The sequence below is a fragment of the Falco naumanni genome, chromosome 8 (genome assembly GCF_017639655.2).
Source record: "Falco naumanni isolate bFalNau1 chromosome 8, bFalNau1.pat, whole genome shotgun sequence".
In the NCBI taxonomy this organism is placed as follows: Eukaryota; Metazoa; Chordata; class Aves; order Falconiformes; family Falconidae; genus Falco; species Falco naumanni.
In genome coordinates, this window is record NC_054061.1 from 56,947,756 (window position 1) to 56,972,775 (window position 25,020).

At 45.2% G+C, this 25,020-nt stretch overlaps 1 protein-coding gene across 8 annotated transcripts in view; it reads left to right on the forward strand.

The window, feature by feature from the left end:
* Window positions 1-417: 417 nt before the first annotated feature.
* COL6A3 (collagen type VI alpha 3 chain) overlaps window positions 418-25,020 on the forward strand; it is a 64,165-nt gene continuing 39,562 nt past the window's right edge. For 5 of the 8 annotated variants that reach the window (XM_040603534.1, XM_040603535.1, XM_040603537.1 and 2 more), the window contains exons 1-4: window positions 418-799; window positions 9,231-9,379; window positions 19,805-20,407; window positions 23,259-23,858. In XM_040603534.1, coding sequence (XP_040459468.1) covers window positions 9,292-9,379; window positions 19,805-20,407; window positions 23,259-23,858 — 1,291 coding nt within the window. In that variant the 5' untranslated portion in view covers window positions 418-799; window positions 9,231-9,291. Of the gene's footprint in view, window positions 800-9,230; window positions 9,380-10,309; window positions 10,928-14,817; window positions 15,421-19,804; window positions 20,408-23,258; window positions 23,859-25,020 lie in introns of all 8 variants that reach the window. The other 3 variants (XM_040603541.1, XM_040603540.1, XM_040603542.1) reach the window with 2 other exon arrangements.

A 25,020-nucleotide genomic window follows, 5' to 3' on the forward strand; every position in this document is an offset into this window, starting at 1 on the left:
ATATTTATCCTTTTGCTAAGGTGCTAACTTTTATGTATGAGTTATGCTATAACATTAACCCCCTCCAGATTTTCCTCCTCATTTGGGCAGATAAAAACCCCAGCTGTTACACATAAATAGGAAACTGCATTAAGAGGCAGCTCTCTCCCCCTGCACTGACGCTTGTAACTGTTCTGGGGGAAAGGCTGAGCTTTCTGCAGCCTCGAGCATCTCCAAACGGTGCTTTGCCAGAGCTCTGCGTAACTTGGTATGGTCCTTGGCACATCCTGACTCCTGCAAACATCCTAGCCCAGCCCTTCCTAACCAAAAGGCATAGTTAAATCAGCTCCTGCAACTCTGCAGGGCCTTTTTATTTATTTATTTTTATAATATATTTCTTTTCACTGATAACAGGGAGAAACATTTTGGAGATGGGGCCAGTGCGGGAAGGGGAAGCCACACAGCGTGGAGGCGTCCCCCGTGGCGGGGGGGGAACTGTGTGTGATGAGCAGCTCTGACCTCAGCCCCAGGAACGCCAGCACCAACCCATCTGGATCCCATTTGCGACGCTGGATCGCCCGGCCCCCCGGCACTCCTGCGCCAGCTGCCTCCTCCGGCCTCGCTCAGATGCGAGGCAGCCGTCTCCCGGGGACCAGCGCGCCCCCATTTCCCTCGCCCCACCGGTGCTCACACCCCACTGTGCAAGGCAAGCGGGGACCAGGGAGGCTGAGCACCACCGGCACACCATGAAGCAAGGGTGAGAGGTGCTTCGGAGTGGAAAATCCTGGAATAAGCAACTTTTTTGGGGGTTCACTCAGGGGTAAGTGTCGCTTTCCGTGCAGGAGTCCTTCGCTTGGGCTCAGCAGCTGCTCTGTTGCATTTCCCTTCCTTGGCAGGGTGTTAGTCTTTGGGGAGTTTTAAAGGAATTTTGCACAAAACGCATCCCATGTGCAGAACGGTGTCCTCAGAGGAAAGCTACCCCCAGGCTTGCTTTGCGCTTGGAAAAGCAAGGCAGTGTAGCTGGCTTGCTCACACCAGGAGCCTCCTCCCCAAGCCGATGCACCACAGGTGCACAGGGACACTCCTGGCCCCACCAATGCAGGGGAATTAAATTCATGCAAAACCCCCCAGTAGTTTCCCCTGCTGCCGCAGGACAGTGTTTGTCTTTAATGCCTTGAAATCACAGCAGCTTGGTGGGATGGGAGCACGATGCCCTGGGAAGCAGCAGGGTGGGTGCCTCGAGAAAGGCATGTAGGTGTTTGGGAAGCTGCTTGGGCACAAGGAGGTGGGTGCATGAACGGGACCCTGCAAAGTGGCTGGCTAAGGGGGTGTCTCTCTGCCCCTTTCCTGCTCCCGAGAGACACCCCCAAGGGCTGGGGGTTATTTTATAGCAGCCCTCACCCCTCCTGCCCCAAGCAGGGTAGGATGAACTGGCCAGAGATGCTTGTCAGTCCCTCCACCCCACGCAGGTCCTGCTGCCAGGCATGTCCCCCCTGCTCCAGGGCAGGCCAGCACTGTCGTGGCTTCAGGGACAATCCTCATCCTCTTGCAGTCACCCACAGCAGAAATCAGCTAAACATCAGATTTTTCCCCAAAGGGCTCTCTGGCCTTGCATGGAGCTACTTCCCTTCCACCCTCCCTCCTGCCTTTCGTCCCGTAGCCCCAGTTGCCCTCGGCTCCCTGGGGCTTTGCACACAGCAATGCTTTTGCTGAGGGGGCAGCTATGACTAATCATGGAGACACCCAGTCACCATCCCTTTTGGCTCAGCAAAACCCTCCCTTCCCAACTGGAGGCTGGGGCGAGAAACGGTTGCAGCCAAATTGGTTTCCTGACCAGGCACAGGGGCCAAAACTGGCTGGAGCGGAGGTGGCCAAAGCCACTCCAGTTCCAGCGGGTGCAATGGGAAACTCTCAGCTCATTTCTGGTTGCTGCAATGATTCATGTGTGCTCTCGGGGGAGGAATGCTGCATTTTTCAAGCTTCTGGCTTTACCCCATTACTTACTGTGGTTGTTTTTTTTTTTTTTCAAGAGAAGTATTTTTATGATTGGGTAATTACCGTGTTTATATAGTGCTGTTTCTGGGGCACAACCACCTAGTTTAGGAACTTTGTGGAGGTCAGAGAGATGTCTCCAGACAGAGGTTGTTGCAGAGAACTGGGGGGACTCCTCCAAAGTCACATAGGAATGCGGTGGCAGAGCAAAAGACCTAACTGCCTCTCCCCAGCACTATCCCTTGACTCACCAGTACCAGAGCTAAGGGAAACAGGCTTTCCATCCCCAAACAATTATACCCTCATTCCACCCTGGTCTTTGCAGAGACATTGGCCATGACCAGGGGTGCAATGGCATTTCTAAGGCAGGATGCAGGGCTGCATGTTTGCTGCTGCTGCACCTTCATTCATTCCCTTGCCATTTTTCAGCAGTTTCTCCAGTTCCCTTTCTGTTTTTTCAAGAATTTTTACAAGTTTCCATTCAAATGCATTAACTTTCCCAAATTTCAGGGTTAGCTAAACCAGCCCCTGCTGTATTCCCATATGTCCAAGAAGGGAAAAAAAAAAAAAAAGTTGTTCCTCTCCTAACTTTTGCTACGTGACTGTCTGGGAACAGGAGGGAAGGGAACATCTTATTCCTTCCATCAGTGCAAGCTCTAGTAACTGCACAGCCTTGCCAGCCTTGGACTGTATTCTCCTGGATGCTTTTTGCAGCAAAGGGATGAACCTGCCCCCGTGCTGGGCGTGCATGGCAGCAGGGCTGGCCATGGGTGGCATTGCATGCCTGCTCCCCGCTGTGAATCACAGCCAGCCTTACCACTCTGCATGCCCATCACTTTTTCCACCTTTTTTAAGTGATCTGTGTTCCACATTAAGGACCCGATTTGTTTGGGTGGGGAGGTTCTGGGAGGCTTGTGTTACTATACATAAAGAGTCATTGATCTTTGAGGGAGTCTCCTTTTTTTTTAAGCAAATACTCCCTTTCCTCTTATTAACTACTCTATTTTAGTCTCAGCCACATGAGGAAAACAACCAGATTTTAAGCCAACAGCATGCTTATAAGAACAGAAATGGGTATGTGATTCATATTAAATGCTAACACCCAGGGAACTTGCCCAGGTAGGATATAAATGCAACATAACTATTGCTTTGCTGAATGCTGGTTTTCAAAAAGTCAAAGCTCAAGTCATTTGCAAAAAGCTGGAAGATTTTCCACCCTTTTAGCCTTGTTTGCTTTTAATGCTCAGGCCTACCTCTGTAGAAAGAAATGTTTTCAGGAGCAACCTGCATCTTCCCAGTGCCATCAATGCTAGGTGGCAGCAGAACATTTATTTGTATATATGTAACATATAAACATATATATATTTATTAACAGAAACCCTTCAAAGGAGCTGGTACAAATTGAAATGGCTCCATCTGGAGCTATAAATAAATTCAGAATCTGTCCTATACAGATGATCTTGAGTCTCTAAAAGTAGTCTTGCTTCTCCTGGAGGCTGTGGGGTCAAGTGAGATTTAGTGCTCCATGATGAAGAGGTGGCCAAGGTAGAGGCTTAGGACACTTATGATCCTTTTCTAAGGTGGCTGAGCTATTTCACATAGCGAAATCATGGCATTTAGCCTCATAGATGCCCAAATAACTTCTGGAAGTAGATTTTGGCTAGGATTTTTCCCAACTCAGAGCTCTGAACAGTGCAGAGAAATTTAAGGTAGATTCATCCAGCCAAGAGAGGAGCATGCATCACCTCCAGAACACAATCTGTGCCACCATCACTTCACATCGGGATTTCAAGAGCTGTTTCTCCTCCCTGTTTGCTCCACAACCACGACTGGATGTAGATCCCACTGCTGGGTCTGCAAGTAGTTGTTCTGGGCAGGCAGAACTCACTTTCAAGCCACTGGCAAGGCTTACAGCAGCCTCAGCTTCACTGCTGCCTCCCAGGGATGTGCATATAGCAGAGAACAGCAAAGTCAAGGGGATTTCAGGCTGAGCAGTTTTGTTGGGGAACAGCGTGGTGGTGAGGCACAGGGCGATGCTCACAAAGCAGATACAGATGAAGGCAAAGGCCCCTTGATTTTGACCCCAGCATCGCCATGGGGCAGACAGAGAGGTCTGGAAGATGCTCACCGCATCTCATCTCCTGCACAATCTGTGGGATGATGCTTTGCCCTGTCTCATGTCCTGCCTTTCAGAACAGCTGTTGGGACTTAGGTGCAACTCCACCTCTTTCTTCCAGTACAAGATGACCTACCCCACATGCACATGGGAATTCAAAGGCTGCAATTGCTTTTCAGGTTCTTATTCAAAGTATTTTGGGGGGATGCCCCAGGGCTGGGCAGAAAAATTGGACCACCCACTGGGGCAGTGAGGCATCTCAAAGGTCCTTGGATATGCCAGCTAACAAAGCTGCACAGGCTGCCCAAGGCCAAGCCATTTGTCCTGACAAAAAATCAAAAGGGCATGCAAGCCATGGCTCTGCCTGCTGCACTCGCTTTGGGTCCTCTGTCCTTTCCCAGAGGCTGCTCTCCTCCCCACCATAGCAACGGATCATGGGGAGGGAGAGCTGATGGTAACAGATTTCACAAATAAATGACTAACTTTAGATCTCCTGTTATCATACCCCAAGAGTCAGTTCAGCCCAGCTCAGTCCTTTAGCCTTGAAGAACAACATCAAGCAAGTACAACACACTAGTACAGAAATCCCCTCTGGCAGCTTGAGCTGCACGGACTGCTGCCTTTTACAGTCCAGCGCAACAGCTGCATCAGTGCCTGAAGCACTGCCCAGCTGGGAATTCAGATTTAAGTATTTTGCAACATTATTCCCTCTACCTGCCACTGCACCCATCCACATGACACATCACATTTCTAGTCCCACCAAAGCCATAGATACTTTCCCTCCCTCTCAAAGGCAGCCAGCTCAGCTGAGAGGCATATACAATGAAGCAAAGTGATATATAACAGCTGCAGTAGCTTTTTTCCTGTCTTTTATGTTTTGCTTTTTAAGTCTACTCATCTGCTTTGCACTTTATACAGTTTTTAACTACACTAGTGAAAAAAACACACAAGCAAATGGTTGCTTAGAAAGTGAATTTGAAGCATCCACTCAAATAAAAAAATTATGTAAAATGTCAAACTTCATGCACAGAGAAGTATGCCATAAGTAAAAAATAGCTGCTGGGGAAAATATTTAAGGAAATCACTTCATTGTGTTAGTGGTAGAAATGATTGCCTTTTGAAAGCATTATTAGTAACAGATGTATATCTTCTGATGAAATGGAGTACATACTGTAATATTAAAAGGTCACCACACACTATATAAACTCCAGACAGACATAAAACCTTCAGATTATTGAAGAATACATGAGTTAATCTTTTAGCACATGAATGATTAAGGGACTGGCTCCCCAGGTTTTGGTGCTAATCCATAACAGTTCAGGAAAAAGCTTTACTTTTCTAAAGGCACTCAGTAGTCAGTGCTTTCAGAGGGTTTTTTTTTCCAGCTTTCAGTGGTTATATCAAAAGCTCCACCAGAGCTTTCACACCCATCCCCCAGGACTGCATGGAACTTTTAATTTTAAAAAAATTTAAATAATCCAGGATGAAATTGCCTTATTGAAAATGCATTATTTAAAGTAACAGCAATCCAGGAGAACAAATCTGCAGAACAGATACTCACTGTAATCAAGAATTAAAATGAATTGGCACAAGTTCACATTCCTGGCTTTACCCTCCACCCCCTGCAACCTAGTGCCACTTCCATCTTCTTTGGCCGGTGGTGACTCAGGATGCAAAGCAAGAGCACATTGAACAAAGCACATTACTTCTTGTGCCTCAGCAAAGCAAGCCAAGTAAGACTTACCTCCAAGCAATAGAAGTCACATAATTTACCTTAAACCCACTTTACTTGCTGAGCCAGAGACTTATTGTTGTCATTGTCAAACCAGATCTAAACAAAGTTTTTGTTCAACCTCCCCAAAAACCCTATCAAAAAAAACAGTACCTCTATAAGAGAGACTGCTGTCCTTGCTGCTGCTGCTGCTCCTCCTTGAGGACCATCACCTACAGAGAGGCTGCTTCCTCACCCACCTCTGCAGCACCCAGCTGTTACTCCTTTGCTAATAAGAGCAGTAAGAGGTGTTGTGGTGTTGGATATAAAGGAAAACCCTGATTAGGAACACCTGTTCTTAAAGGCACTTCTCCATAAAAGTCAGTCTCAGAGGTGTCAGTTGTGTCTTTCTGGGGGGAGTGCTGCTGCTTTGTTGCTGCAATTTTAGGATGGTTTTGAGGAAGTGTGATGCTAAGGTTTATCTCTTGTTGGTGAGCTTTCCTTTTGTGCAGCTAAAGATGTTGTTGTGAGGGTCACAGGGAAAGCTGTAAATAAAGCTGGAGGTCTTTAGAGGCTAAAATAGAAAACAAGGTGACTAAAAAGATCAGCCAACTTGTTATTGCTTGGAAAATGTATTGTATTTTCCAGCTAGCCAGGGAAAAAAAAAACACACCAAAGCTGAGATTGAGTGTTGTTTTAATACACTGTGATATCCAGGCTTATCTCATGGTGCCCCAAGGGCTGGATTATGATTTCCAGCTGTTTGGGTTCACCAGGATGGAGGCATGTAAATCATAGCTGGTGGTTTCTCTGCTACAAGGCTCTGGGGTTGAACCATGATACCACAGGACATCTTGGAGGTAGGTTCAACCCTGGCTTTCCCCCAGGCTCCTTGTTTGAACCCGGGTAAAGCAGTTCTTCAAGGGTTTCAAGCTGAAGCAGCTGTAAGGATGTGGATAGAAGCCCACTGTTGAGTTTGGAAATCCCATTCAATGTGAACCTTGGTTGCCCACCACTGCAGGGAGGGTTGTGGGCAGGGGAGATCTTGTAGCACCAGGGAGACTTGCTTTTCCCTTCTGCTGTACTTCATGACTGTAAACAGCCCTGTAAGGCTTTCTGCAGCTGTTCAATGTTAAAACAAAAAAAAAAAAAACCGCAAATGATTGCTTCAGTCCTGTCATGTATTAGCTAGCAAGACATTAATTTTCACTGGTTTATCTTGATGCTCTGTTTGCCCCAGCTGTTATGACTGCAGAGGGATAGGATGCCAGCAGCTAACAAACAGAATGATAACATAACTTCCTGCATTTCAAGAAAGAAATACTAGCTTTTCTATGGCATTCATTATTTTAACAGGCTGTTTTTCCATAGCATGCATTTTATTTTGTATTTTTTGTTCATTGCTAGCAGCATTTTTACTCCCAATGGATGCTGCAAAGCAAACTTGCAGCTCTTCCATAAGCCTCTTCTGCCCAGAAGGGAGATGCTCTGATGGGGTCAGAGGGTGGTTGTCACAAGCTCAATGTTTTTTTGCAAACCTCAGCTCTGGGACCTACAGACCTTTCTGTGTTTGTTCTGGGGGCAAACCCTGCAATGACACCTATGTCTAATTCTGCACCCATGGGGAAGCAGAGCCCAGCTTTCCCCTGCCGATGTGTCCATTGGGTGAAACTAGGTTTTCTAGGAGCAAGCTGTAAGCCAGGGACACAGTCCAACAGAGCAGGCTCGCTCCCACTGGAGGCACTGGGAGGTTTGGCTTGGACTGAAACAGCCAGGGGGGTGGATGGGTGCCAGCTAACAAGGATGACTTTTTAGTCTTTTTGTGAATGATAGCAGCCGCCTCTCTGAATTGAGGCGTTGCCAATAACTGGGAAGTCTTGTCATGCCTTAATTAATGCTGCGTGCTAGCTGCTGGAGCTGGGTGCCTATTAAATGTCTCTCCACCTGGCATTATTGCCATTATTATTATATGTAAATGTGGGGGGAAAGGTGGAAGATAGCTTTTGCCTGACTCATGCTATATGGCATTCATGAATGTCATCTGAAGCACATGGAAGACTGAAGGCTGCAAACCCCTTCTCCCAAGAGGGACCAGACCCCAACCCAGCTTTGACACGCAGGGAGCCATTGGGGGTGTCAGGATTGCATCGGGTTTTGGGAAACAAGGTGGATGTTGTCCCTTCTTTTTCTCAAGCCCTGGCTCTGATAGTCCTGAGGTGTCAATGGAAGAGGGATCAGCTGTTCAGATGTTTATTTCCAATTTTTCCTTAATTCAGGAATCAGCTGTTCAAATGTTTATTTCCAACTTATCCCTAATTCCCGGCACTCAGTTCTGGTTTTGGCTGTGCTAATGGTGGCCATCTGTGTAACAAGCATGGCTTTCCTTAGAGGGGAGGTTAGTCTTCCCTCTAGCCCTTTTAGGCTCTTGTATTGGTCCTAACTCTCCGGATTGATGGAGTTGGCAAAGATGGTAATAAGAAAATTATTTTTTTTTAATGACTTGGTTAATAGCTTGATGTATTTGAGTCACTTTTGGCTCATTTGAGTAATTGATCTCCTTTTGGGGAATGAGAACTATTAAATCACTGCATTCATCTTTGGGAGGATACTTTATCGGTTAAGCAAGCCTTTCCTGGTTTCTGCTCTGTAGGCTTGGGAATGGAGATTAAATAATAAATTGGTCATCTCTATGACAACAAGAACACAGCTTTCCTGAAGGAGACATTGTTTCAGAAGGCTTGCCAGGTGGATTACAGATAAGAAACTTGCATAAATTATATTTTTGGCTCCAACATATAAAATATTATTCTTGGTGCCTTTCCCAAATGTGATCAGCCAGCCCAGGCTATTCCAATGCTGGGGCTGTGAGCCTGGGGGAGTCCAAGGGCTTTTTGCTGTACAGCCAGATCATGTGGCTCACTTGGGTCTGGAGTAATTAAATTTCCATTTGTACGTTTGGGACAGCTGAAAAGGTGAGCTGAGGCAAAGAGGGATGTTCAGGGCAATTAGTATTATGGCATTTGTTAAAAAAAAAAAGAGGGGGGCAACAGCAAGAGGGCATGCATTGGCTAAGATATTTCAGCTGGTCATCTGTGGGTGAGGAGGACAGGTGAGAGGCCGTCATATATTTTAAGGGTTGGTGTAAGAAACCTAGGCTGACCATTTTCCTATATATTAGGTTTTACCTGGGGCAGCATAGGCAAGAAGAAAGCCATCTAAGCCCACAGGGGTGATTAAATGCCAATTATATGAGCTATGATTCCTCTCCCAATGAAATCCCTGCTACAAAGCAGACACTGTCCAGCATTAAATTGTGCCAGAATGCCACAACAGCACTGCAAAACCACATGGTTTGGCTTTTCTATCTCACGCCTGACCTGTGCCTGGCCAGCACTGCCGCTGTTGCTCAGTCTCACTGTTTTTGTCCCATAGGTCTCACATTGGGTGCTTTGGAACAAAGACACTAAAAGGAGAACTCAGAGAAAAGACCAAAATGAGGAAACACCGACATTTGCCTTTTGTGGCAATGTTTTGCCTCCTACTCTCAGGCTTTTGCTTGGTTCGCGCCCAGCAGCAAGCAGGTAAGACCGGAACGCTAGACCCGACTTCGCCCCCATACAAACGTGTTGCTAGTTTGCACCGTTTGGTTTTAAAAATGCATGTCAATGGTACGTTGTGGTTTACCTTCTGCTCCTCAGCTCCCACTTGGTGAGGGTCCTTTTGAACCCAGACCTTAGCCAACGCGCGGTGCCTTCCCAAGCATGTCACTGTCGGTGGTGTGCCCTTGAGGATGCTCTGCCAGGGATGGGGGTGCGTGATGTGCACCCAGGGTGGCCATGAGCAGGTTTTCTCCCGGGCAGAGCTGTTTTGCTCTCCTTGCATGTGTAGGAGGGCGTTTTGCAGTGAGAATAGCACTGCCATTGACCTGCAGAAAGACTGTTTGGTTTTTTTTAAAGGGGGGGGGGGAGGGGGCACTGGTGCCTTTGAGACCAGAGCTGGTGTCTTGAGGCGGGTTGTTAGTAGCAGAAAAAAATATGGAAAACTCATAATAGCACCCAGGCTGCTTAAACTGAGCAGCCCTTCCTTCCTTGAGCACCGCCACGGAGCCAGCATAACCCTGAATCAGCAAAAAAATCCTCAGGAGACCACTGGCAGTTAGAAGCTGAGCAAACCTAAATTCACACATGGAGCTGCAGGAGTCTTTGGCTCAGGGCTGGTGTCCAAACTGGTGTGGCGAGGGTCTGGGAGGGGAGAAGCATCTCACCTCCCCCTCCCTGGGAAGGGTAGGTCGCATGCTGTCCCGTCCTGTACCCCAGCACCTGCGGTGACAGGGCACTGATGGCTGCCTGGCATTTCTCCAGTGCTTCTTGTTTTGCTGTGGGCGATAAGGGGAAGCTAAGCTTCACTTCCACTGTGCGAAAGAGGCTGTCGGTCATTTGGGCGAGGAGGAGGAGGAGGCATGCTTGTGCTGACCGATAGAAAATCCTAAACCCCCATCTGTTTTTTTAAAGCTGTCAAAACCGTTGCTGTGGCTGATATAATATTTCTAGTGGATTCCTCTTGGAGCATTGGGAAGGAACATTTCCAACTCGTTCGAGAGTTTCTGTATGATGTTGTAAAAGCTTTAGATGTGGGAGGAAATGATTTTCGCTTTGCCCTGGTCCAGTTCAGCGGAAACCCCCACACAGAGTTCCAGTTAAATACCTACCCCTCTACCCGAGACGTCCTGTCCCATATTGCCAACATGCCTTACATGGGGGGAGGCACCAAGACTGGAAAAGGATTAGAGTACCTAATCGAGAACCATCTCACTAAAGCTGCTGGAAGCAGAGCCAGTGAAGGCGTCCCCCAGGTTATTATAGTGTTAACGGACGGACGATCCCAGGATGATGTGGCTCTGCCATCATCTGTCCTTAAATCGGCCCATGTAAACATGTTTGCGGTCGGCGTGCAGGATGCAGTGGAAGGGGAGTTAAAGGAAATAGCGAGCGAACCCTTCGATATGCACCTTTTCAACCTAGAGAATTTTACTGCTCTCCACGGCATAGTTGGAGATTTAGTGGCAAGTGTCCGTTCATCCATGACTCCAGAAAAGGCTGGGGCCAAAGGACTGGTTAAAGACATCACAGGTAATGGCTGACTGCTGATGGCTCCCATCGGCATGGTATCTGCTGGCGTTGTGCTGTTTAAAGCCTTTGTAGGGGCAAGACTGAGATGGACGTTCAGAGGTTTAAAAACAAAGGTTTGAAGTGTGTGGCCCCGTGTTTGTAGCTACCGAGCATGCCATTGTTTGCAGACCAAGCTGGAAGCCCTACCAGAGCTGCCAGGAGGTAGTACAGGAGCCCTTGGATGGGCAGCAGCCCACTGTGGCCATCACTTTGCACCCATGGCACAGAAATACAAACATAGGGAGCTCTGCAGAGCTGTTAAATTGCCCCATCCTATCCACTCCCAAGGCAGGGAAAATAAGGGATGAACATGCCAGCCGTGACAGTGACTCTTTGAGGCCCTGGCCAAAACCCCTCTGAAGACTGAGAAGGTCACTGCTGGCTGTGGGGACACCGTGTGGGATGTCTCCTTGCAGCTAGAGGAGGAGATAGGCAATGTGTTACTCCAGAAAGTCATATTCTGGGCTGAAGACAGCAAAAGCAATTCAGCAGAGAACGTCTCTGCTGAAACCCCATCCCCGAGCTGGCCCTTAGCCTCTCTCCTCATCTGCTTGGAGATGTGTGGTTGGAGAGACTTTTTTTGTGCTGCCACCCAAATGCCTTTTTTACAAGCCAATGGCTTCCACCTGCCAGAGCGCCGGACCCTTCCTGTAACCGAAAGCCCTCTGCAAACTGTCGGCTTCAAATGGATCTGTGCTGACCACAAGCCGGGGGCCCAATCTGCCTGAAAAAAATAAAACATCTTCCTCCATCCCTTCTCTGTTTATGAAATTTCAGCGTGGAAAGGGCCTTCTGAGCAACTTTGTTGTGTTTCAAAACAGAAGTCCCAGAGATCAAACCTTTCTTTTTATTCCTGAGACTCCATCTGAAGGTCAATAGCTTGTGGGGTGATGTAAGGCAACGGCAGTGTGATGAGGCAGTGTAACATTAATCCCCCTGTGTTGTCTTGCCTGATTAACCCTCACGCCAGCCCCACTGGGTGCTCTCCATCACTGCATGACACCGAGCAACACCAAAAGGCCGTGCTCACTTGTGTTTTTATTGTGCAAAGTGCTTGACAGGGCAAATATCCAGATCATGTGAAAGCCACAGGGGAAGGAAAGCAGCTGCCCCAGAAAGATGACATAAGGTTTGCCAGTTCTAAGAAAATCATGTCAATATGTGCAGAAAATGAATGTTGTACCGAGTCTGCTGACAGCACTGCAGCGTCATAAAGGACCCCAGTGCTTCGCTATTGGAATCCATAGGGAAACTGGCCTTTGTCAGCTGGCTGGACTCCCCTGGGGCACGCCAGCAGGTAACCTCATAGTACGCAAATATCTGAAGTCACAGACGTTTCTTTAAAAGCTTTAATGGTAAATTCCTACTTCATGTATATAATGCATCTCCAAGTTAATTTCTGCTCAAAGATGTTCTTTGCAAACATTTCCTTCCCCCCCATAACACAAATATAAGCTAATGCTACTATTGTAGTTTTGTCCCTGTGTGACTTGCATGGGCAATCTACGGAGTATCATTAAACATGGGAAAAGATGTTACAGGTCCTAAATGTTGGATGACAATAGTGTACAAAGCCTGGTACAAATAACTGTTTGCACAGGAGTTTAAGTCGTCATTTGTTCAGCTGATAACTCCACGTAGCATTGAAATGTATAAAAATGCCATGGATGTTTATCCTAGAAATGAGCCCTAATATGAGAGAGAAATGTAAAAAAAAACCCCAAACCAACAACCCAGTCCCACAGTATAGAGTATATAGTGTGTATATATACTGCAGTGTAGAGTACCAAAGCTGCTGGTCTGTGGCAGTCCCCAGAGCTGACTAGTGTAAGTATGAAAGTCAGCCCCAAGTTTGCCCTGATGTATTCATTAAACCTTAGCTGTCTGTCTCATCTGACCGCCCTTGCTTAGTTGTGTAACAAGCATGCTTTTATTTGTTCTCCAGCACCAGCTTGTTCCATAAATGTGCACTGAAGTACAAGGGTTTTGTTTTTTTTTTTTGCAGTGATGACAAATTATCCAACGCATCTGTTTCATATCTATTTTCTCTCCTGAGGGAGTGACCTGTGCTGCCGTGATAACACCAATTGGTGTCTGAAATATTGTTCCTCAAAAAGATGTCCAGGGTTTCTAAAGCAGCGCTGGGTACAACCACTTTGAGATTTCCCTTTCATTTATATGATGAAGTAGAACATGCATATCTCAAGTGAAAATGGCGCAGTAAAGACAACCCTAAGGACCCCTAAATTTCAACTCAATGATGGAAAAATAAATCCTGGAGCCTTTTGCAATTCTGAACCATGCTGATGTTCTCCAAGCCAACACTGGCAATTGAGTTGGCCCAGGGAAGCGATGATGCCCTGGAGACCTTCTCCTTTGTCATTGGAATTGTGGTGCTATTTGACTCTCTTGGTGGCATTGCGATGTATGAAAACATCTACTAGAAGAACAACTAAATAGGCAGGGGGAAAAAGAAGTGACCCTGCTGGTTAATAGCAAAAGCCTCAGGTTTATTCCTGCCCTTCCTAAACTGCATGCCAGTTTTGCTACTGGTTTCACCTTCGGCTTTCAAAAGTTGAGAGCTGGGTGGGATTTCCAAATGTTGCTTGTCATCCATAGTCTGAAATTTGATTCCTTAACAAGATTGGGGAGTAATAGCTTGGAAACATCTGAGCATGTTTTGAGGTCTTCTTACCCCCACCCTCCTTTTGCGTGCATACAGCTCTTGGTGACATTGATGGTAAAATTAGTTGAGCAAAAGGAGTGAGAGCAGACACCAGGGCATTTTGGGTCTGCTTTGGTAAGTCTCACAGCAAAAATGCTTCCCCCTCAACAACCATGTTCATGCCAGATAAAAGTTTTGTTGGATGTGTGCATATTCTCAGCAGATGCTTGTGACCGTTTGGGTATGGTCACAACAAATAGAGTTGGATAATTGTGTCATGACTGATTTCATCGCCCTGTTTTAACCTGATTCTGCATTCCTTGATTGAATATTCAGAGTCCGTATGAAAAATTCAGACCAGACCCGTTTATTGATAATCAATGCATCTTTGTGCAAAATAACTAAAGCAAGACAATTTTTTGTACAGCACGGGTTGACAGTTGTGAGGGTCAGCTTGCTGGACAAATACCATTGTGTGTATGCTGGCAGCTGGTAAAAGAGTTACAGTGCAAAAATAATAACCAAAGCCTTTTCAATTGTTTCTAACAAATGCATTTCAATTAATAATCCTTCATGGTGGGAGAAGCCGATATGTTCAGCCTCTGTTTTTAAGCAGAAAAAAAAAAAGCAGAATTGCAACAGAGAGGCTGAAACTTTCCATGCATCCAGTAAACAGTGGCTTTTTTCTTCAGGGGGAAAAAAAAACCAACTCAAGAGAGTCTGCAATGGGGAAAATCTCCTACGAACTTTACCATCCTCACCTGCTACCTTCAGGGTGAATTACCATCAAAATCCACCTTTTTCTTTTGGCTCTCTCTAAATATTTGGGCAGTACTGACCACTGATGGAATGGATATAGATATTTCCAAAAATCATATTTTGCCATGTTTTCTCCTCACATGCCAATAATGCCGACCCCTGTGTAACTGCAGCTATCGGTTCAGGCTGTGTCTGCCCGAGCGTCTCTTGATGGGTAGCGGATGCTGCTGGGCTGGGGCTGGGCTCTGGTATTCAATCAGAATGCAGAACTAAGAGGCAAACATCACCACCTCAGTGAACATGTGTTTTGTTTCTCATTTTCGTGTTTCTTACTGGTTTTCCAAGAAACATGTCAGAACACTGTACAACCAACCGCATGTAATCACTCATTTTAATGCTTTCACCTTTTGCATTTCTTTTTTTAAAGCTCAAGAGTCTGCTGACCTTATTTTCCTTATTGACGGATCAAACAACATCGGAAGTGTCAATTTTCCAGCCATACGTGATTTCCTTGTAAATTTGATTGAAAGCCTCAGAGTTGGAGCTCAGCAAATACACATTGGGGTGGTGCAGTATAGTGATGAACCCAGAACCGAGTTCGCTTTGAACAGCTACTCCACAAAAGCGGATGTTCTGGATGCCGTGAAGGCACTTAGCTTCCGCGGGGGCGAGGAAGCGAACACCGGTGCAGCACTGGAGTTTGTGGTGGAGAACCTCTTCACCCAGGCGGGAGGCAGCAGGATAGAGGAAGCGGTGCCTCAGATTTTAGTGCTGATAAGTGGTGGAGAGTCTAGTGATGATATCCGAGAGGGCTTGTTAGCGGTGAAGCAAGCTAGTATATTTTCATTTAGCATTGGGGTCCAGAATGCTGACAGTGCAGAGCTGCAGCAGATTGCTACTGATGGAAGCTTCGCATTTACTGCCCTGGATATCCGTAACCTCGATGCTCTTCGAGAATTAATACTGCCCAACATTGTTGGAGTGGCCCAAAGACTCATTTTGTTAGAGGCCCCAACCATTGTGACTGAAGGTATGTATGCCTTTCTAGACTGTTGCATTTCAATGAATCAATGAATGAATGAGCTTTTGCACGCTTTAAAAACGTATTTATTTTTTTTAATTTAATTTTTATAATATTTTTTCAATGCATCTCTCTGGGCTACTTATGGAGAAACAATGGGAAAGACAAATAGTCCTGCAGCTAATGTGCAGAAACTCATTTGCCCAGTGGGTTATCTTCTGGAAACCATGAGGTTTTGTGTCAATAACTGGCATGGCATGGGGTTTTAAAGGCCACAAGCAGACTATAAAAATGTTTATATAATCCTTACTGGTGTACCTAAGCCCCCTGGGAGTAAATACTGCAGCATTGTCAGTTCTGAAAACATCTGTGTCATGTAATCTTAAATTGTATGCCAGTTGAAAGCGTCATGAGAAAGCAATGTGACTGGGGAAGCTAACAGGGATGTTACAGGGATCCCTGTTTCACAGAGTTGAAGCTGTCATCTTGCTAGAACTGTAACATTCCATACCTCATTGAAACTGTGCACTATCCTTGAGAAAAGGGTGACTTAAACTTAAAAGCAAAACAACTTAGTTCCCTAAAATTAAATCCCTACGTTGCTAACATATATTTCCCTTCAATTCGTAAGCTGAGAAAGTTAACAGCTTTCCATGAGGCCATGGGAAATGAAAATGTGTCAATATCCCACTCAGGTCACTTTCTTACTCTTAAGTCTCCATTGACAGTATTTCTGGACTAGCGTTAGCTTGGGTGCAGTAGAATAATGAACATCTGGATTTATGGAGCAAGTAGATGATTAAGAATTTCTCACCCTATGGTTTTATGACTAAATTTACTGATAGAGAGGCTTTGTGAAAGACACAACATGTTGCATTTCAGAGGCCCCTGGAAAGGGCCAGCCTGGAGTTGCTGCACTGGATTACCAGCACACTTAATGCAAACAACACTTCTGAGATCCAAGTGCCAATCTGGAGTTCTGTATGCTCTGTTCAACTCATGATGTATGTTGACATATAAAACTGCATTCCAGATGTCTTCGCTGATCTATGTCTAAACATGGTTGCTATCCTGTGGATAGCAAATCAAAGGGAGGAATTCGCCTAAAAGATCATTTTATGATTATTCCAGGAAAGAACATAAAGAACTTTTGCTTGTAGCACCCCATGAGAACCATATTTAGCTAAATGAGTTGAAGTCTGCATGTCTAGCTAAAATGTGCATGCCAGGACCCATGCAAGCCAATGGAAAACCTCTCTTCCTGCCCCTCTGATTTTTAACAGTTTGAATGGCAAGGTTTAAAATATTGGTACATTTGGTTTCATCTGCACTTGCATATTTTTCACTTAAAATGCCAGCTCATTTGTAGAAGGTACTACAGTAGCATCAGCTATGTAATTGCATGTAGATGGATATGCTAAATGGAGAAGCGGGTGTTTTCGAAGGAACTTTAGGGAATTTCCTTTCCCTAGCATCCATGGAAATTAATTTTGACTGGTCTGCTTGATTCATATCAGTTCCTTGGAAGTCTGCAGCATAAAGCACTGGTTCGGGAGACATGCTGCAGCCCGAAAGGGATGCCAAGCCCAGGGAGGTGCCAAGCATTCCTGCAAAATACTGAAGTCACCTTGCTTCACTTTAGCTCGCTGCCTGTATGCTGGCACTCCTGGGACGAATGGATGTCTCAAAGTGCCTTTCTGCCTTTCTTTTCCCCTCTGCTTTAGCTACTGGGAGAGCCTGAATGATTGAGTTAGATGAGGTTCTTCACCAAAGACAGCTGAAATGGCAATGAGGAGGGAACTATGCAAGGCTGGGTTCAGCGTTGACACCCTCCAACATTCCCAATTTTTAGAGTTGAAGATATAATGCTTTGATCCCAAATCATTTGAAATACCTGGAGGCTTGCCACCAGCTTTTATTTGGCTCTGAATGAGACCCTATGAGAGACGTATGGCCTTGCTTAAATGTTTTTGGTTTAATTGTGTCCATTGAAATTAGCACTTTGAGTTGTTTCTTCTAGTGGTTTTTTTTTTTTTTTTTGGTTCTTGCATTCCTCTTCTCTAAGGAAACACACTGCAGGATCTGAGAGCTGCAAGAGGAATGAGTTGTGGAGGGAGCTATTCCTTTCCAGCCTCCCTCATTTTTGCAAAGCCCCTTTGATGTTTCCCTCAAACTTCTATATAAAGTCATATAAGTTTCCAGGATCTCCATTTTTGGGTATCTAGCTGCTGACAAGCTAAGGAAGCACTTAAGGCATCTCTCCTGGGTGATACAAAGCAGAGATTTTGCCCTTGTTATCCATTTGGAAAGTTTCCTGTTTTCAGCCCTCTCCTCCTTGGAGCAACTGATGGGAAAAAAAACCTGTCTGGGGGGATGAATGCTGGAAATCATGGCGCTGGGAAAGGGATCATTTAAACAAATCCTTGTTGCTTTGTGAGGCTCTGTTCTGACAGCCTGGGCAATCAACTGCAAGCTACTGGCAGCTCATGGAATCATGGAATGGTTTGGGCTGGAAGGGACCTTAAAGATCACCTAGTTCCTATTGCCCTGTCATGGATGGCACCTTCCACTGGACCAGGTTTCTCAAAGCCCCATCCCAACTGGCCTTGAACACTTCCAGGGATGGGACATTCACAACTTCTCTGGGCAACCCTCACAGCAAAGAAATTCTTCCTAATATCTAATCTAGATCTACCCTCTTGGCTTAAAACTGTTCCACTTTGTCCTGTCACTACACATCCTTGCAAAAAGTGTAAGGCTGTGGCTCAGGTAGGGTATAGGGTACCACCACATTTACTTTATGGAGGTTCTCAACATTTTGTGTGACAGCACCATGGCGGGCTATTTTAAGCTTCAGATTTGACAGTCCTCAAGCAATTTCCAGCAAGACTCTTCAAGATGCTTTTGCAAAGGCTTGCACTTGTTGGCAGAGGCAGGTCTCTCAGGGTCTGAGGGCAGGGAGTGCAGCTGAGTCGTGGATGTCACCTCCAGCTCTAAATCACTCCTTGGGTAGCCCGGTCTCATGGCACCCACCCATACTGAGGAGCCTGACGGAGCCCAGCCTTTGGGAGCACTGTTTTCCATGGCCAGCTGCTGTCCAGCCAAGGAGGACTGTAGCCAAAGCTTTGTTCTTTGTTCAGATCCAAAGTAAATAGCCTCCACGCAGAGGAGCCTTGATGGGCCGAGGGGCTGCCCTTTTCCATCCAGGCAGGACAGGAGATTCTTTGCTACCACTTGCCCTGAGGGGTGTGGGATCCCAGCGATTCTGGATCTCCTCTTCCCCCAGGCTGTGTTCTGGGCATAGCGGTGAGCTAGGGAGGTGATGGACCTGCCATCTCGAGTATGAACCCCATGTCGGGAGCTCCTTGATGGGTAGGCGATTTAAAGACACCCCAAGTCCAACATAATGCAATGATGCATAATGCTCCAGCTTAACTTGGCAGCAACACAAGGTTTCCTTTTTCACTTCAATGACATGAAATCAGGGAGGTGGGAGTGGGAGTGGGGTGGTCTCAAAGGTGGCATTAGAATTATCTTCCATGATGATCATGTGTAATGCTTTTATCATAATGGTATTGGTCTTGTTAATAGTTACTGTTTTATTCACATACATTTGCTGTATTAAATATGATGGTGCTTTGGTTCCAATGCTGCACAACCATTTTTTCCCCTCCCTAACTATCTTCCTTCAAACTTAGCCAGGGAACTGGAAAGCTCACTGTGCTCCTTCTGTGTCCTATGCCATCATCAATAATAAAGTTTCAGAGATGACAACCTAGGGGGGCCGTTTGTTAAAGACATGGCAACTGGAATATAATTAAGCTCTTCCATGATTGGTCTAGCTGTGCCGCAAAAATCATAACTTATTTTTGTTAATCAGGAATAAGATGTAGGATGGGAAGACCAAGAGTCCAGGTACGTCGAGTAAGTGGAGAACCGTCCTTTTACTTGTGTCGTTGCTCTTGGGAACCTAATCCTTCTGAGACCAAGCCATGCTCTGGCATGATTCAGATGGCTCCGCTGCAGACAGAGGGAGCATCACCTGCTTGTTTTATCTCATGTGCCGGTTGAGTGCCAAGATTTCTCCTGACTGTTTGCCTTTCTTGTTTTGATATGTTTATGCATTTTAATATTAAGTTTTATAAAAAATGCAATTCTTGGAACTCTTCAACTCTTCTGTGTTTTAGAAAGGGGGAACATTCAACCAGATATCTTATTATCCCCCTGCTAAAAAATAATTCTGTTTTGAAAGTGAGACCCTTTAAAGCTGTTGAGAGTAACAGCGCTTCAAGCAAATAAGAAGTCCTGAACATTGCTGAACTGTTGACGTAGAATTGACAGGCAGAGTGTGATGAAGGTTTCTGCTAACATTATGTTCATGTGTTACTTGCAGTTATTGAAGTGAACAAGAAGGATATAGTCTTCCTGATAGATGGCTCAACTGCTTTGGGGACTGGCCCCTTTAACTCGATTCGTGATTTTGTTGCCAAAATTGTCCAAAGGCTGGAGGTTGGACCTGACCTGATTCAAGTCGCGGTGGCACAGTACGCAGACACTGTGAAGCCAGAGTTTTATTTTAACACCCACCAGAGCAGAAGGGATGTGATGGCTAACGTGAAGAGAATGAAGCTCATGGGTGGTACGGCGCTCAACACTGGCTCGGCACTGGACTTTGTGAGGAGCAACTTCTTCACCAGTGCTGCTGGGTGCAGGATGGAGGAAGGGGTGCTCCCCATGCTGGTGCTCATCACTGGTGGTAAGTCCAGGGATGCCGTTGACCAAGCTGCGGCAGAGATGAAAAGGAACCGGATAGTGATCCTTGCCATTGGGTCGAGAAATGCCGACCTGGCAGAACTTCAAGAAATAGCCCATGAGAGAGATTTTGTGTTCAACCCAAATGACTTCCGTGTCCAGTTCATGCAAGCCATTCTTCCTGAAGTGCTGTCACCTATCCGGACACTCTCTGGAGGACTGATTGTCCAAGAACCACCATCAGGTAATTAATTACCTTTTCCTAGTTAAGGACATGTGGTTTATATATTTGTTAACTCTTATTCTACGACATGTAGAGATAAGGGGGCAAAAAGGCATCAAGCACCTGTTTCAGCATAGCTAAATGTTGTCTCAAGGATCTGCAAAATGTGCATGAACAGATCGGTGAATCTGGTAGCATGGTGGTTGTTACAGCTTTGCCATTCCTTCCCGGAGATTTTTGTCCCATTCCATATTTGTCACCAACACTTAAAGGCCTGGATGTGGAAGATGTGCTTTTCTAGTAGGTACTGAAATCATTCAGTGGAGGCTTTTTCACTCCCTTAGGGTTTGTGTAACCTATGAACAGGGCACACTGTGAGCGTTACAATCTCTTTCCCAGTTTGAAAATTATCTGTAGTGGATATTTGCTCAAGAAAGCTTAGAAGTTTCTTCTGAGTGTGAAGAAAATAAGCAAGTTTGTTCATGGAGACATTCAGGGAAAGCTAGCCTGACACTGTTGGACTGAAACTCACCCTTTAAGAACATATTTACAGTTTTAATATCATTTATTCAGCTCAAGCCCTAAGAGGCGTACAAGACTATTGCAAATTGTTGATTTTAATTTAATCTTTTTAGGAGATGATCCAAAGCCCCATGAAGCCAGTGGATTCTTTTTATTTGGTCTTGCCATTGACATCAGTAGACTTTGGAAGTAATCCAGCTGCTAGAGTCATGTCTTTTGAGGCAGTTTTCCCTGCATTTCAAGAGGTGTTCTAGCTGCACAGAGAGTTTATACCAGGTTTCTCAGGATTTCTTCCCAATAGAGATGCTTGAGGTTGAATTAATGGTGCACTAGACTGTATTTGAACCTTGCATTTCTGTCTCATGGCATATAAACATTAGAAAAACAGGACTTGTTCCAGCTCCCAGTAAGGCCAGTAGTGAGGTTCCCATTGGCTTAAGTGGGTGTCCAACCATGTCCGTATTTTTTCTTGTTCCTTTTAGTAATTTAAAATTATAAATCACAGTGCAAAAGAAACTGAGATTTTGGAAAGGGTCCTTAAAGAATTAAAGCTGATAGCTGATTTACACGAAGAGCAGACATTTTGAAATCAGTTTGCCAATACTTGTCCTTAATTAAGGTGAATATCACGGGGCTTATCATTTAAAAAGCTTTTTTTCATAATGTGTTTCTTGCTAATACAGTTTTGCATGGCTATACACCAAAACTTGACATTTTTATTTTTCAATGTAAATTAAAAATGTTCTTATACTTCCATGTTCTTTAAAGCTCATTCATGCAGCTTCTATTTTTTTCCAGTCCTTTTGCTTTACTGTACTCACAGCTATTCACATAGGCAAGAATCAAATAATCATATCCTACTCTGTAAAATAAGTATTAGTAGTAATATAACTGATTTTGACACTGAGCAGTCTGTTACATTTCAGTTAGGTATTGTCTCACCCTGGGCCTTGAATGGCACTTCTCTGGGAAAAATTAAAAATGCAGAAAGCCAAGACAATCTGTAAAATCTGAGAGCAATGCCTGTACTCCAAAGAGCCCTTTTCTCCCTTTTGCTTTTGATATCTCAGTATTTATGTATTTCATATATCGGACAGCAAGCTTACAGGGACAAGGCAAGCTAGACAGATGGATGAATATAGCCATATACCCATAGGTAAATGCCTCAGACGGAAAGATAATGAACAGAATTAGCAATGGGCATAAATATATTCTCGAATAACTTATTTGGAAGAAGGCGTCCAGGTGGGATGCATTAGATGAACCCACTCATCAGTTCTCTGAGATCTTATTTAAAGTTTTGGCATTTTTGTCTGCCATCTGGACATGACACAGCTAGAGAAAAAAGCACAGGGGGGTTGCTCCTGTGGTGTCTTTGGAGTGACATTGCAGCTCTGTGCCTTGGGGCTCAAATGCTGGGAGACCGCCCACGAAGGATTTATCCTTATAAAAGGAGCTGAGAACTGCCTGGTTACTGCCAGAAGTGGGAAATTTCCCTCCCTTCAAAAGCCCACAAAACCGATGTCTATAACTGCAGATATCAAAATGCAGTTTTCTGAATCAAATGCAGGTGCCAAAAAGGCAGGTGTCGTAGGCAGCCGTTGCAGCCTTGTCTGGACCAGCTTTTCGAAGCCTATTAGTAGAAGTTGTTTCCAATACCCACAGAAAATACCGACCAAATTGGTTACTTGGCAGAAGTGTTTTCCCATGCAAGTGGAGCCGAAGTCTGCACCGTGGGCAGAGCTGCAGCTGGCTGCACAGCGTGAGCGTGGAAGTCACTGCAGGGCAGGATGTGGTTCTCTGCATCTAGGGATGCATGGGAGCATCCCCACGGAATAGGGGACTGCTTAATAAGGGGCTGATCGTGATGGGTGTCAAAGCACACTTTAGGTGCCAGAAAGCAGAAACGTTCCCTATTGCTTTGATGGAAAGTCCCAAGTAAATGTGTGGTGACTTGCAGATAAGCCAGGTGGCTGTAGGCGTAATTGTGTTGCTCCATCAGAATCAATGAAGCCGCCTTTTTCTGGCTAAGGATCAGGTCCAGAGCATGCAACTCTATTTGGCAGCCATTGAAAGCATCTGCCATGGCAGAGGCTGAGCCCCATTGGTAAACCTGACTTCTTTTAAAAGACTTTTCAGAGCAAGTCAGGAACCTCCCCTGCCAAATTTAGTAATTTCCAGCAAGGTCCTTGTTACTTCTGTGCTGATCACACTCTGTCTCTTTTTCTCCCTTCTTCCTTCTAACAAGGTTTACATGCGTGTACAGCGTATGCTGTATGCACACATGAAAAAAAAAATTCCATTTTTGTTTTCTGTGATGTCTCATGTTATTTTCTGTGCTCTACTGCAGTTCAAGTAACCAAAAGGGATATCATCTTTCTTTTGGATGGATCACTCAACGTCGGAAATGCCAACTTCCCCTTTGTCCGTGACTTTGTTGCCACCCTAGTTAACTACCTTGATGTCGGCAGTGACAAAATCCGAGTTGGCTTAGTGCAATTTAGTGACACTCCTAAAACAGAGTTCTATCTGTACTCGTACCAAACCAAATCAGACATAATTCAACGTTTGGGGCAGCTGAGGCCCAAGGGGGGGTCAGTGCTGAACACTGGCTCTGCACTGAACTTTGTGCTTTCAAATCACTTCACGGAAGCTGGTGGGAGCAGAATAAATGAACAAGTGCCGCAGGTCCTAGTCCTGGTGACGGCAGGGAGGTCTGCCGATCCCTTCTTGCAAGTTTCCAATGAATTAGCTCGGGCTGGAGTGCTGACTTTTGCTGTTGGAGTTAGGAGTGCGGATAAGGCAGAACTTGAACAGATTGCCTTTAATCCAAGAATGGTATATTTTATGGATGATTTCAGTGCTCTGACAGCTTTACCCCAGGAGTTAAATAAGCCTATAACCACATATGTTAGTGGAGGTGTGGAAGAGGTTCCACTCGCCCCAACAGGTAATATATACTTCCTTCATGTTGACTGCATTAAGTTAATCTTGTTTCTTTTGACTGTTTGTTCCAAATGTATACCTTCACATCTGCCTATGGCCCCAAGTCATCAAAACGGTTAGGGCTATGCTTAACCATCAACACGTGGCTTGACACTGGCAGCTCTGAATTTCAAGTCATTGCTAGCACACGTCAAAGACAGCCCCATTTGAAGTCTTTTGGCAGGTCAGGACCAAAGGAGGCTCCCAGTGAGTCTGTGCCCACCAGTCACTTACTCAGGTGTTCCCTTTCTGTTGCTCTAATAATGTCGCAACCTGCAAATGCACTGTCTGCGCTAGCTCAGGCAATGGTAGCGTGCACCTTTGACCACAAGGAATGGTGTGGAAAGGTTAAAGTCATGCCCAAGAGCACAGAGGAGCAGAGATCTAGGCAAGTACAGGTGGCTGGATCCTTCCTCCGAGCCACTTTGTCGAAGTGCTGTTACCAGGCTGTCACAGGTGCTGAGTTTGACTCCAGATATTTAAAGTTATCTACCAACATTAAACCCAAAAGCCGTTGGCACGGTTAACCCCTTTTAAACAGGTATTTGCTCACTAATTTCCTTATTGTGGCTATGTGCATATGAAGACGTAAGAATAACCAGGATTGCTTAGTGTGGAAAGGAGACCGTTAAGATTAATGTGAAAGGTGTTAAGACACACAGATATGAGATGCTTGGTTTTGCCTTGGATATTCAATGAGATTGAAAGGGCATCAAATGGAAACAGGTAAAAGGCTTTTTCTCCTCCCAAAGTTGTAACTTGCCTATGGATTTAAATGTTCCTTATGATGCAGCTGGGAGAAGTATTTTAAAAGAATACAGAAAATGCTTTATGTGTGTATGTATGTATAAACTGGGAGAAGTATTTTAAAAGAATACAGAAAATGCTTTATGTGTGTATGTATATATAAACTAATGTCTATTTGGTATCTGCTGAGCCTTTGAATAGGAAAAAAACCCACAACAACCCAACCCTCCAATGCTTTTGTACTTCATGCCTGTATTATCTGGCATATTGCTAGACCATCACTGTCCTAATCTGAAAGAACCAAGTTATGATTTGACTGATAATGCTGTACAGTATATGACACGACTACTTGGTGCCTGAATTCATTGACTCTTAGGATA